General features: G+C 46.7%; 1 protein-coding gene across 1 annotated transcript in view; it reads left to right on the plus strand.

Annotated features, from left to right (window-relative positions):
• Nucleotides 1-3,605: 3,605 nt before the first annotated feature.
• Nucleotides 3,606-15,091, plus strand: part of LOC119394280 (homeobox protein abdominal-A homolog) — a 61,434-nt gene continuing 49,948 nt past the window's right edge. Inside the window, exon 1 of the mRNA XM_037661563.2 lies at nt 3,606-4,472. Coding sequence (XP_037517491.1) covers nt 3,983-4,472 — 490 coding nt within the window. The 5' untranslated portion in view covers nt 3,606-3,982. The remainder of the gene's footprint in view (nt 4,473-15,091) is intronic.

Raw genomic sequence — 15,091 nt, forward strand, 5'->3', positions numbered from 1 at the left:
ACCTATCTCTTGACTGCAAGGGTTCTCGAAAATTCTCTATATGACCCGCGAGTGCATTATGCTCATGTTTATTCTACTTAAAGAATCGGTGCGTTTTTCGTCATTGAACGATATGTCAACACGCGATACGCTTCTGGGTTAAAATAAATGTACGTATTTGAACAAACTCCTGCGCACAAGCACGCACAGGCGTATGCGTATGCATGCGCACGAACAAAACAAGGTGCGCGCGTGTGTACAGGGTGTGTATGTTTTATACGACCAGATATTTTTAAGGTTTATGCATGCGCTGAGTGGCTAAGTGTTGGTTTACTTAAAAAATTCTTGCACATGTTTTGTCCATTTTAATGCTGCAAACTGTAACATATTCCCCACTAAATAAAAGCTTGGGCGAGCTTGCGGCAACTGATCACTCGTCTGTTCTATATATGACGGGATCAGCGTCGGATACAGCATTTCTCCGAAAGGGGTGCAACTTGGGGGAAGTCTGATAACTAAAGCTGAGTATGGGGCGTCAACACCCATACTCAGCTTATACATTCCAAAATTAAAGTGGAGGGAGGGGGAGGGGGAGTAGTGGGGTCAGGAGATCTAGATCCCCCCTCAGGTTCCACCCGTGGTCGTGATCCCTTTCCTACGTCCTCGTGTAATTAGCGCTGCAGCTTGGTAAAATATTCTGTTGTAATTATCACTGTTATGTCACTGTCCGTTACACACTGAACTATTACATTCTCTGCCATGTGGCAGAATTTCCTATAGCTGTAATAGAATTTTTCAGCCTGAGAACTACTTTGTCTCAATTGTTTGCGAATTTATTGCGTATGCCTACCTTTATTCGGCAAAAAATATGGAGCTCACTCAGACTCACTCATGGAATATACTTTGCCCTTAGGGCTCACTCGGACTAAGACTCACCAAAATATTCCTCAGCCGGACTTACTCGAACTCAGACTCACGGCTCGATCTGAGTCTGAGTGAGTTGACTCATGAGCCCGTTAGCGTATAGTTAGCTTTTTCGATCAGGATGTCAACACACTTAAACGCGAATATCTCGTATAATCGGGGCTGTATGATACGCATTTCGATCTTGTACCTTCACATACGAGTTATCAGTGATCGCAATCCAGTAAGCAGTAAAAGATATGACTCACACGAAATATTTTTTTCAAGAACTTGAAAAATTTGCAAGGGGAGGGGGGATCAAGGCACGCCTCATGATCAATAAATATTGAGCTGGCGTATGAACGCTCTGTTGAAGTATCTGTGAGTAGAAGTGAGTATCAACGTGAACCGTCATAAGGTTGATAGTAATGCTGAAGTTGAGTAGTTATCATTGCGCACCAACGTTCGTGCCTTAAACTTTTACTAAACTATATGACCTGCAGAGCATGTATGTTATTTCTGGGATGTCAGCAATAAGTTTCGTATGTTTCGCTTGTATATGTCTAAAACAGATATCAAAAGCATACAAATACAGTTGGACAGCAATATTTCGTGGATGTTATAGTTCGTGCACACTTGGCTTTCCTAGTTTTATTTGTGCATTGAGCGTCAAAATTTAAATAGAAGCCTGTATCAACCACTGGGCCTTGTTTTATACCATGGGCTAAATAGTGATAGGTATAATTCAGGCTTTAGTATACTAGCAGAATGACGTTCCGATGAATACGAAGTCTAGCGCATACATCACTCAAGGCCTCGATCAGTCAAGCGTGAATAATTCATCGGTTACTGCATGGGCCTATGCGGACATGCCACCACGGACTCCAGAGACGCTATGGATAGCGAGAACGGAAATGTTGTCATAGTTGCACTTTAAGCTAATAAGCTTCATACAGGTTTATATTCTTGGGGCATATCGTTATAGTGAGCAGAGGGCGTGTTTACAAAAATAAAAAATAAAATAAAAAGAAGTGCTTAGTGCTACAAGCAAACCATCAAGCTATTGTGTAATCACTTTTTTACCTTAGCTTACCAAATGCTGTTCGGCATAATTTTCATTTTTATTTATTATCGCACTATAATTTTTTGCAACAGTAAGCAGGATTCTCCGAACCTTAAGATGAGAAGTACTCGTTTTTATATCGGCGCAGCTGACAAGGAGGTCGCAAATCAGAACTGTGAATGCAATAAATCGTCAAAAACTTACCCCCCCCCCCCCCTCCAAGAAAAGAGAAAAAAAAAACAAGCGAATTTAATTTCATGAAATGAAAATAATATAACATTTTCTCTTCATTGGCATTACAACACAAAGATAAAAAAGAAAACAAACAGGTGGAAATGTGATCTCCATAGCCCTTTTTTTTTCTGCAGGAATATTTCGACATTCTAAATGCACACAAAACGAGCTCCGATTGTTCTCCGCGAGCGTTTTCTCCGCGCTTCCTCCGCTGTTGAATTTTCGTCCTCGTACGCTAGTCTAAACTTTACTGCCTGCCAAGCCGCTGTAGAAAGAAAGTAAGCAGCTAAAACAGCATGCGTGAGCAGCCACTTCAAAGCTTGGGAACCAAATCAGGGTTTGCTTGTTGTAAGGAACTCTGCGCTATAGAATTTCATTCGCCCGCTTAAACGACTTCTGAAGGGCGCGCAATCAACCACTCCCTCACGTGCATAGGAGGAGGTGGGAAAACACAAAATATCGGACATTTTTCACTTCGCTTCGCACAAAGCAGAAAAACGATGCATGCTCGAATCCTTAGACGATACGAAATGCTTAATTCCGTTCATTTGTTCATTTGCTTGCTTTCTTCGTCGTGACGTAAGGGTCAGCGAAAGAAAAAAAATGACATAGTGGGGAAGCGTGCTACGAACGAGTTGTAACAAGGCAACGGAACAGGAGAAAATCATCGAAAAGATTAGTCAGGTGGAAGGTTTCTAGCCTCTCGCAAGTGGCAGCCAGACGCTCCAGTAAAGAACGGTGACGGACAAGTTGTGCATAGTTGCCCGGTTATATGCGGGAGGTTCGTATCGACTTAGTCCCGCGACGCGAAACAAGGCTGCGAATGCGATCGACAGGGAGCAGGTATGTCGTGTGCGCGTAAATCAGAAGCCGCTTCAAGTGGCGATCAATTTGCGCTCGTGCGCGCGCCGTCCGACACAGATTGGCGGTGGAGAAGGCAGGGGAGAGGGCGCATTCATGGTTGTACGTTTGCCCGAGAGGAAAACACGCAGAGGTGCTACGCCGAGCCTTGTTGCCGTTATATAGCAGCTGCTCGAACGCGATCGCTGGCGCCGATGGCAGCGCGCCGATCATTTCTCGCGCATTAGGCGCGTCAGAATAAAGACTAATGAGGCATTCAGCGAGGTGTTGGCCCTCTCTCTCTCGCCTGTCTATGGCTTTCCTTCCTCTTCCTCCATTTTGAGTGTATAATTCCTTCCCGGCTGTGCGGGGCGGGCGCCTCGGCGGCGAAGGGAGGGCGAGGATTCCAGAGGGCGCTGGATCTAGACTCTGAGCAGGCATACATACACGACTCGCATGACGAAGAGCGCGTAATTAACGAGCGCCGGCGCGTGGAAGGCACAACCGAGCTTGCCGAGCTGCTACGGAACGGGCATCATCGTTGTCACGTGATTCCCAAAGCCGCGGGGTGCGCCCGACGCCGAGCGCGCGCGAGCGTGTGTGTGTGTGTCGCACTTGTTTCACGTCCGGCGTGAATGGGCGGCCCATTGGCTGCCGTGGAAAGCGGGACCTGGCCGGTTTCTGCCATTGGCGTGTCTTGTTTACCCTCGCAGCACAGCTGATGTCTGCGAGGAGGCGGCGAGGGTAAGCGTGGCCGCGAGGGGGGGCTCCTCTCTGCCGGCGGCATCGACGGCCGCGGCAAGCGACGGGGGCTGTTGCAGGCGGCGGGCTTTTTTTTCTCTAGCACGCGCTTGTGCGTGCGTGCGTGTGGTGTGGAAGCTGTTGCCGGTCGAGCCACGACGAAGACGAGGAAGACGTGCCGCGGAGTCTGACCAAAACTGCGACCTGCCAACATAATGAGCCATGAGCGTCAATTTCATGGACGGCCTCTTGGGAAGTAGCGTCGTGAAACCGCCGGACGCAGCGACGGTGGCAGCGACGGTCGCTTCCGCCGTGACGGCCGCTCCGGTGCCGTTCCGTCCCTACCAGACGACGACTGTGACGCGCGCCTCGGACATGTACCCGTTCGTGCACGCGGCGGCACCGCCGCCGACGTCGACGTCGGCGGCGTCGCCGCTGGGCTACTTCACGTCCATGGACCTGGCCAAGTCGGACGCGATGGCAGCGGCGGCGGCTGGATACGCGGCCGCAGCCCTGGGTCTGGGGTCGCATGCCGCCGCCGCCGCGGCAGCCAGCGGCGCAGCGACGTCGCCGGCAGCGACCGCATCGTTGATGGCTTCCCAACAGTTCCTGGCCGCGGCTGAACTCGCCTACCCGCTTCCCCGGCTCGGAGTCGTCAGGCCCGAGGACGCCTTGGCCGACGTTCCGCGCTACCCTTGGATGGCGCTTGCAGGTGAGGACGTGACGGAGACGTCGGGGTTGTCACATCGGACCCCTCGTTCCAGTGGCCCGTGCACGGTCGCCGCTGGCGAGATGCGGGAGAACGCTGGCTGCTGCCTGTGCTTGTGTCTGCGTCAAGTACATAAGTGACAGCGTAAAAGGCCCAAAAAACAGCGCTGCCGACGCACACAGATGGTGGTACATCTCGACTCGTAGCACCGCACATGCTCCGCGAAAACAAGGGACGGCTTCTTTCACCGTGTATTCTTATTCAATAGGCTCGCTGCAAACTAATGAAAGCACATCAGGAAGAGGAAGCTACGGGACTTTTCAGATGTCAGCGACAGAGGTTAGATAGTTGACCATTGGAGAAGGTGGTCGCGGCACTGGATTCAGCGTAAACAACCGGCACTATTTAATAAGGGTAGTCATTAATAGAAAAACGTCACCTAGACAGGGTGGGAATACGGAGTCCTCTTAAACACTTACAAACGTCTGTTGCCCATGTTGTCGCAAGTTCACATGACTGCATATGTGAATATAGTAATCAACCTTTAACAACCGCATTGCAGGCGTGTCATATCTCAGCGTGGTTAACGGTGTTGGCATTTTTGTGTTTTATTACGAGGGGCTTCAGGTCGCATTGTCACAGTGGCCACCATCATGCTTTTTAGCCTGTATGAGTTCATGTCATCTGTTAATTCAACCTCAAGTGGCGCATCCTAAATGAAAGTGTGCTTGTCCTGAATATGGTGTTGAAAGTATACCGAAAACATAATCTCAGCAGCTTCGTGTCTGTAACCGAGTCGATCTAATAGTCACGCCAGTCGCTTATATACAGCCCTCAGAAGTTGCGCATGGTTTCGGCGGTAAACAAACGCATTCGTGTTTGCGGCTCGTATCTACAACTCTATTGACATGCTGTTTTTGCTATACGATATTAAAGAGCCATATATACGGCCCGCCTGCGGAACGTTAAAGTTCCTCGTTCAAATGAATGTGTCATCTTTCACACATCTACTTTCTCCGTTAACGTTATTCTTGTACGGCACATTGAGAGGGCCTTTTATTCACTTCATATTCATTCACCCCATGAGCACCCGATCCGTCACCGCAACATTCTTTACACGTCGTCTCCACAATCGACGGCGCGTGAGCTCGCGGCGCATTCTGCACGAGTATATACAAAGTGATATGCATACTCATATACAATGGAAGGCTGCACAATGTCACTGTCCCGTCGGCATGTGAGGATCGAAACACCTTGAGTGCATTCAGGGATGTGTCCTTGTCGCACATTGGAAACGACGTGAGGTGATACAGAACGTATGCCCGCATTCACAAAGACGTCTTACGCTATGGAATTTTTCGTAAGAGAAATTTTCAACCAAACCTAATGCCGGACATATTATTAGCGAAGCTGGTTCGCCAATGGCGAAAAACGCAAATTGGGCAATGGCGCGCATGACTAAAACACTGTGTGCCCATCGTTCCACAAAACAAGCAGATGTTCCAGCAAGTTGAGAAGCCGTGCGTCGTTTAGTCTTGTGGTTTCTTTTGCTGTATATACAACCTTGGCGCTGCTTTAGTGATTATATTTAGGAACGGTTGATGCTAAGAACATCAAGGATCATAATCTATCTTAAGTCTTTTGGGACTCGTAATCAGAACAGTTTTAATAGTTCCACAATCGTACAGTCAATTACAAAGTGTGCATATGCATGCCCAGGCCCTGTATTGACTGGCACTGTTTTTGATAACAAGAATAAATGAATGAGGTAACAACCACTGTGTGCAAAACCTTTTAGTACAGATTACTGTGAACTTATCGGTATACAAATGATCAATTAAGACAAGACGTATGACATTGAATTATTGCATCGCTGGCAGGAAGAAACGCCTCAAGCGCAAACAAATAATAAAATGGTAGCCCTTAGAAGGAAGGAATGAAACAGAAAAGTAGAAGGCACGGATGTTAAGCAAACAGCGTACGGTTGGCTACCCTACGCTGGCAAATAAAAAGATGGGAAAGAGGGGAATGAAATCAAGAAGGAAAGACGCACTGAATGCCCTGACGCGTATGAGATTCCACCATTGGAGTAGCTGGGGGCAAGAGGAGGGGGGGGGGGCATCAGCTTCCCGCCCCCAAATTATTACACGTTGTGTTAGCGCTGTGTTGTGTCGCGTGTGCCTTTCTTTTGCCCCTGTCCCTTAGCCTGCGCTGCCCAAATTGCCACCCTCACCTCACACGTTGTTTGTGTATATGTGCGCGCACACAGACAAATGCACGCACGAACATGTATAAGGGTCCAACCCCCCCCCCCCCCCCTCCCCCTTCTGCCCTTCGCGGTAACAAATTGCTGGCTACGTATCTGTATTGCGCCTCTGGTCAGAGGTGTCTGTACAAGCCCGTCGTCCTCAAGACGCATACAAGTGCACTTAGTTTGCACGTCTTGACGATTGCTGTTATGACGAGGCACTTATTTAGAAAGTTATGACTAATACTGGCCTCTACAAGAGATGTGGCGCCAAAATGTGCGGTCGATTACAGGTATTGCTCCTCTTCCTGCATAGGGGCGGATGACGTCATAAAATTTGTTTGTACACTGTTATAAACTGGTTACAGTGTGTGCCGACAAGCCCAGGTCCTCACTCTGTTGGCTATAGCTGACTTTGGGCTAGCCAATCAGGATATTACTGAGGTGTCACGTGATGTTCGCTTCTTTTAATTCACAACCTCCAACCTATGGAAAGAAGTTCACTTGTCACGCCCTATTAAAGCGCTTCGCTTAAAGGCTTCTGGCTAAATTGAAGAATTTATTTGAAGTTGTTATTACGAATCTCTAATGAAATTTCTTCCTGATACGTGTCATGGTGCCACTTTTTTCCCTTTATTGCTGCTGCTGCAACTGTCTGTATTGAAACTCTTGCATTTATACAAAGCTGGTATAACCGTTGAGTGGTGGAACGTTAGTTACCTGCACAATATTTATAAAATTGTATAAAATAAATGTCCCTCAGTGACAATGGGAGGACAATTCATCGCAAGGAAAATCAAAACACCGAGTGCCAAGCACCTATAACACATGACACGAGAGAACACAATAGACACATAGTTGGCGCCAAGTGTGTGTGTGTGTGTGTGTGTGTGTGTGTGTGTGTGTGTGTGTGTGTGTGTGTGTGTGTGTGTGTGTGTGTGTGTGTGTGTGTGTGTGTGTGTGTGTGTGTGTGTGTGTGTGTGTGTGTGTGTGTGTGTGTGTGTGTGTGTGTGTGTGTGTGTGTGTGTGTGTGTGTGTGTGTGTGTGTGTGTGTGTGTGTGTGTGTGTTTTGTACCCTCCCGTGATCTATGGGAGCGCCGCACTCTAATCCCATGATATGCTATACAACAAACACAGCTCGCGACTTTGATAAACGACAAAATCTTCGGGAAAATCAATTCAGAGTTGGTTCTCGCGTGTAGCCGGGGCTAAAAATACCGTAAAAACTCGCGGCCTTTGTTTGTTTTTTTAAAGACTTGTTTTTTTTTATGTTCTTCGTATCAATTAGCAAGACAGTTACCAAGCTTCGCCCGTGTAAATAGAAAGATCCGCAACTATCATGATAGCATGGTGCGGCGAATAACTCGTTCGACGTGGCGATGCAGTAATGTGCTATAGTTTAATTTTCCTATTAAACAAAAATAAACAACCAAAAGTGAAACTCTGAGAAGTACAATGTCATGGACCTTTTTTTATTTTTTTAAAGGTATATATTGTGAATATGCAGACTAATTTGAAGAGTAGACACGTGTGTACGTGCGTGCAAAAGTTTTGTTTGCGACGTCATACGTCTATAGCTAATGATTGGCGAGCACCGAACATCGAAAATATTTTCGTCAAAGTACCATCGACTTCAACAGTGTTTCCTCAACGTTCGCGTTAGAATTTCCAACACGCTGACGCACTTCAAAGCGCGTTTGCTTGATAAACTGTGGGTGTTAATTGAAACTGTAATAAAAGAATACTGATTACATTTAGCATTTGCATACTTTCCCGGAAATGACGTATGACCACATGTAAACGTGGCGGTCTGTATACGTCTGCACATCAGCATGCATGAAAAGAAATGTTGTTTGTACATTGACGTCTTTAATGGTGGAAAGCTATTTTGACACTTGCAATAAGAATCCGATTAACGAAATGAAATATGATAAAAACGACTTCCGCTGCAGATTTTTTTCGCAAGACAATACTTCAGCGAATTATGATGCCGGACCGTGCCCTTCGCGATCATATTCGGCAGCGCGCCGTTTCCTGTAGCCGGAGTTGATCACGGAGGCCACTGCTGGACATGTTAGCAAAGCCAATTTGGCCGTTAACAAAGCGCACTACGAAAGACATAACCTCGCAATTTCGGTCCCAGGTGCCCATAGGCTTTCACGCAGCCCTAGGTTCGTAAGCGCACTTTGCCAATGGCCAGCCGCCTTGACTAATATGTCAACCATCAAGGATGGCTGCACTTTGATGGGAAGAACTACTCCAGTATAAAGAAACGTACATACGTTTTCTTTTTTATTATAAAAAGGCTACATGCGTAGGTTAGCCTTAAATTGAGCGAACGTGAGAGCGAGAAAGAGCTTAGTGGAATCTGCGTCAGCAGGGCTGCGGGCTGGGCTTGTTACTTCGTATCAGGTGCTGGAGATAAATATGAAAAAATGTGACACGTGAATTGAGTAGATGTTAAATATTTAAATGACATTTATGTCACCTAATCAGATATAGAAGGACTGAGGGATAAAACTGCACTAACCTGCGCACTCATCGGCCTCCGTCAGTTGGAACCTTTGAAAACTTGTTAAGCGCACACAATTTCATACGCTCGCGCTGCGAAGCTCGAGGGCGCGGGTTTGATTCCCTGCCTTGTCGGCCGCGTCTTGTAGGATGCTAGAAACACACGCGTGCTTAGATTCAGGTGCACATTTAATGGTCGAAATTAATCCGGTGTCCGCCCTCCCATCCACGACGTTCCTCATAAAACTACCTGCCTCGTGATCGTATAATAAGTCGGGCACGTAAAGTATCAGTAATTATTATAATTTCATACACATAATGTGACCCACCGCTATGTTTCCGGTTCGCCTGTATACGCACGGACGGGCGCATCTCGCAGGTGACGTCATCTGTGGTTTACACCCGTCGTGCCAGCCAGTCCGCTCCAAGACGCTGCTGAAGTTCTCGCCTAAAGCGTAAACTTCCTGCAATAATGCGATGCGCCTAATTATACGCGCACACATAACGGCTCGAAATGCGCAATAAATGTGACTGTACAGTATATAAGCATGGCAGGTGCTACAATCTGCGCGTGCGCACTTCCGGCCCGCGGTTGTTATCGCGGCCGCTATAAGCAACATGCGCGAGCCGCTTACTCGTTTCGTTCGTAATTTACAGTCCTTTGTTCCGCCTGTCGTTACGCGCCTCAGCTCGCGCGAAGAAGCGTAAAAAATGGGGGGCTCTCTTTGTCTCGGATTGTCTTATGTTGGCTGCTTTATACCTAATTCCAGGCACATAAATGTGTTTGGCCGTATCGCTTGGGAAGCGCCAGACAAGGCCGAGTTTTACAGCAGGCTGCTTTTCCTGCATAGGCCCGCGTGACACCAACCGAGTGCGGCTTCCAACTCTTCGCGCTTGGACCGCCTTGATCCTTCATAGCCCTACTTAGTTCCTAAAAGAAATAGTGTAGTAAAATAAATTTCAGGGATTTACTTGGTTAGGCCACAATATTACTATGAGGCACGCTGTATAGAGTGCAGGTCTCCAAATTAGTTTTGGCTATCCGGGGTTCCTTCACTCTAAAAACTGGTAAGCGTATCGCAAGAGTAAGAAAGCCGACTTACTCTTCAGAGCGTTCTCTTACTCTCGCAAAGCATCGCATAGAGTGAAATGCACGTTCGCTCTGTACGAAAGGAAGAGTGAAATGTGCTTATACTCTACCTCCATCTGAGAGAGTGGAATGCCCGTATACTCTTCTGGCATGACAGAGTAGAATACTGTTATACTCCTGCTCCTCATGTATATGTCGATGTGCCGGCATACCGCGAGCGATGACCACTCATTATTAAGCACACGCATATACAGTAGAGAGCACTGCATTCGTCGTGGGGCTGGTTACAATTAATAAAAAAAAGCAGCGTTTCCAGCGCCTCCCAGTGCTTTTCAGTGTACTGGAATGCACTAGAATCCAGCTCCTCCCAGTGCTTTTCATTGTACAGGAAGGCACTGGAATAAAGCCTAATATCCGCGTTTTTATCTTTGTATTTGTGCAGTTAAATAAGCGAATATCACCTCATCGAGTCGGTCGACGATCGAAACTACATTCGACAGGTTTTTAAATTCTTCGTATTTCAGTACCCACGTTTTTCGCTCGAACGTCGCGCACGGAGTACACTGCCCTAAGCTAAAGGGTCCGTACGGCTACAGTGCGCTATTACGGCTGTAGTCGCGGAACGTGAACAATAATGACCGAAACTATGTCCAAGGACGTGACGAAAACTGAAGTGTTCAATGTGCAGTTCAGAAGTACAGCGTTTTCTACACAGAAATGACCAACCGCTTAGCTGGTCAGTGCGAATGCCGCACATATCCTCGGTTACGCTACTCTTGTTTGCTGAGAAAAACGGGCCGGATTGACGTTCTGATACCGGGAAGTACAAAACAAACAAATGAACTATCTTGTAGTTGGTTGTCGCATGTACGGAGATACTCAAACCGGCGTTTCTAAACAAGAAAGTGAAGACAGATCACCAATGTGGTCAGTGCAATCAGTGACAACATGAAAGAAAAAGGACGTGTTCGTCGTCTCCGAGTGTGGCGTTGTGGTAGCGCGTCGGCCTCACAATCTGAGGCCTCACTTGCGCGTGCTTTTTTGGCGCGTCGGCCTCACTTGCGCGTGCTTTTTTTTTTCTCACGTCTTTTTTTTTTGTCGCAGTGCTCGTTATTATGTCATCATTACGATCTACGCTTGAATAAATTCTCAAATGCAATTTTAAGGCCCTATTTGGCCCGAGTTCTGCTATTTCTTTCTTGAGGTGTACTACTACTCCTTTCGGAGGGGTCCGGCTACTCTGCTTCGGCAAGAGTTACGTTACTCTGTTGAGGTGGAGTACTGTAATCCTTTCGGGGGGCATTACTATACTCTGCCTCAAGAAGAGGTGATTTACTCTGGAAAAGAGAGTTAAATATGGGACAAGAATATACTCTCCCAAAGAGAGTGCCCAGCACTCTCTTAGTTCTGAGAGTGTTAACGCGCCGCTAAAATGTAAATACGTGGGCGTTCTTGCGCTCAACGTCCATCTAAACTCAGCCGTGACAGCCAGGAGTCGAACCCATGTCATCGTGTTTAGTACCGCAATACGGAGGGCATTGTGTATCTTGAAATCAGCTCCAAAGATGTCTGATTCTTCATTGTTTCACTGAGAATATTCTTTGGCAGCTAAGCAGTAGTCCCGTGATGTCTTTGCTTTTCTAATATAGGTTTTTATTCCGCTTAAAGCACTTTTGAAAAACTACTGAGTCCCATTTGCTGTTATAATGTCAGCACTATCGAAGCTTCCCACGACAATGGCGGCCTTTGTACCCTTTCCAGGCACTTCGGAGTGACAGCGAGCGTAGGCAATGTGACGCAGCTGACAGCGAGACAAAAATAGTAAATTGAGTGAATAGCGCGACATTTCAGTTTCTTATCAGGTCGTATAACCGTGCGCAGAGAATACACAACGTGCGCTCGTTCTTTCTATATGAATTTATTTACTTTCTCCAGCCACCTGCGACGAAGCCGAAAAGCTTTGTTCTCGGCCGGAGAAAAATTCCGTAAACACCACAGCTCACACACGGAGGTCATCGACCCCTTGATGACGTATCGCCGCTACCATCACCACTGCTGCGCCGCTGTCTAACGTATACGCCTAGGAGAACGATCAATGAACCCCGGTGACGGCTTTGCGCATGTCAAATAACAAAGTGCCGCATGACGCAGAAGAAGTGCAGTCGGTATATAAAAGAAACAAACGTTCAATCAAAACGAACCGTTAATTTACTTCACTTCTACGCACGAAGGATAAAAGCTGAAGCTAAATGCGCTATAGTTTGACGCCTGTTGTTATGAGCGATGACTCAGCACGCTCTTTCTTGCATTCGGGGATTGCCATTTAAATGTCACTTCAGGTGAACCGCTCTTCTTATGGGTCGCGTTTATATGGAAATCCGGCGGCCCAGGAATGAGAATGTAAGAGGCCCCGTTTTCCTTTTTGCTGGCCGTATGGGGAGGTCATTTAGTCGTGCGATTACAGCCACACACACACACACACACACACACACACACACACACACACACACACACACACACACACACACACACACACACACACACACACACACACACACACACACACACACGTGCGTACATACGTACGTACGTACGTACGTACGCACACACACACACACATACATACATACACACACACACACGCACGCACACACACACACACACACACACACACACACACACACACACACACACACACACACAGAACAAAAAAAAAACGTGCGAGCTTTTTGTGTGTTGGTGAATGAAATTCTAGCCAGAACGTCCAAAAATGTTCCTCGGCATTCTTACGTATTTCGATGCCGAAGGTGCTACGTTATGTAGTTAATGGAATTACCGACTTGACGCTTGGACGCCGCTTTTAATGTCTTTAATGCCGCCGAAAGTCACGCTTTCTTCGGAAATCACCCCAGAGCTCCTTTTCTTAATGCACTTTTTTTTAATGCGTGAAGTTCGCCCTATTGTTACGACATTTTCACGATATCAGTTGAACCAAGGGCGCTCTTGGTGACCTGCTAGGCAGGGTCATGCATATATTTGGAAATTATCGATTTGTTGAATAGATCGACCCCGCTTTGCAGTTTTGATGCGGAGTGTAACTTACAGGATACTTTTCAGAGTAATTCGTTTTAATACTAAGACGTTTTGGCATATTATTAGCAATATGGGTGCAGTATTGCAAGCGTACCACACATTGTAAAGTTGTTTTAAAGCACGGAACAACTGAACATTACTGGGGGGTAACTCATGGGATCCGGAAAAGCACTTAACAGCATAAGCGACACCAGATTGATCAGTAAAACATTTGAAATCTTCTTTTGTTGTCCGTCCAAAATATTTATTTCTCAACACGCAGGAATGCATATATCTCCACGTTACTGCATTGATTCAGTTTTCCCGAAAACTAACCGGCACGTGCGTCAAACATGTTTCCGTGTATCTCTTTTTCGGGACGCCTGACGCAAGTAAAGTACGTCATTTGATTTATGAAGAAATATATGCGGAGGGAAAAGAAGAACGCTATCTTATACTTGAGAAACATGAAGAAACCAGAAACAGTCGCTCTGATTTTTAATTCCGATTCGACCAATATGTACTGTTTCACAGCGAATGAACCCGAAGATTGGCCATTTGTCACGTTAAACCGAATATCGTGGGTTGATCGCGGAACACGCATGCGCACTAACACAGCGGGAGACCCACTTGAAGTATAGCGGTGTAAGCGTCATATACTATATATATACATGGAGTTTCAGGCTGCCGGATTTCTCAGAAGTCTTATGGCGGAATTGTGTTTTAAAATCTCCCTCATCATTTATGTAGGTATGACGCTACTGTCCCACAGCCTGCCCTTTCGATGACGTCAGAATAAGTGCAGTAACGTAACAAGGTGGTATGGCGTCATCCGTTCATGCTGAAGTTCCTTCACTGAACTCGTTCCCAAATACGCATGCTATATATCTAAGTATATGCACTCGATCATTTGAAATCCGCGAGGCCGTCGCTTCGACCTCGGTGAGCTTAAATACCAAAGTGCGCGTTAAAGCATCGAGGACAGGTGCACGCCACTTATATGCCTCAGAGAATACTCGCATATACGCTCCTTTATATATAGTTTCCTCTCCGACGAACGTCATTAACATAATGAGGAAATTCGCAGTTTATAGCGTACCTAAATCGCATGCATCCGGCAGCGAATGCGGCAAAAACAAAACGGTTCGATGCTAAGGCTAGTTTTAATGGCCGGTTCCCCATTAAGAAGCTTTTAAGTTGGCCTTTTCGAATCGTTCCAAGATGTGTACAGAGAGACACGAGGCGTTCGAGATCTGTGACGATATCTGTCTCGGTGAGTGGGTTCTTTGGCAAGGACGTATACGGACGCACACACTGAACGCAGAGTAATCGAAAGGCGTAAATGGATTTCAGAAACGCAGGGAGCGTCATATCTTTTTTTCGTTTTTTTTTGTTGTTTTCCAGGACTACTCTCTCTCGCTCGTCGTTAATTGCTTTTCAACGCCGCCCTGAGATTTTTTTTTTTTTTTTTATGAGCGCAGGTAGTGGAGTGGAGCGCGATACTTATCGGCCTCCTCTGTTTTTTTGTTTTTTTTTTTGCTTGCAAGCTTTCGGCGTAGCTCCAACGCCAATTACGACCAGTTGCGTTATTCTGGAAATCCACGAGAACGCTTCACGTTACGCTCGTAAAGGTTTTGCGCCGAAAGCAGCTTGGAATTAACGGCGTTCGTTAAGCAGAAAACAAGTGTACTTCAGAGTGAG

Source organism: Rhipicephalus sanguineus, chromosome 5 (genome assembly GCF_013339695.2).
Source record: "Rhipicephalus sanguineus isolate Rsan-2018 chromosome 5, BIME_Rsan_1.4, whole genome shotgun sequence".
NCBI classification, from domain to species: Eukaryota; Metazoa; Arthropoda; class Arachnida; order Ixodida; family Ixodidae; genus Rhipicephalus; species Rhipicephalus sanguineus.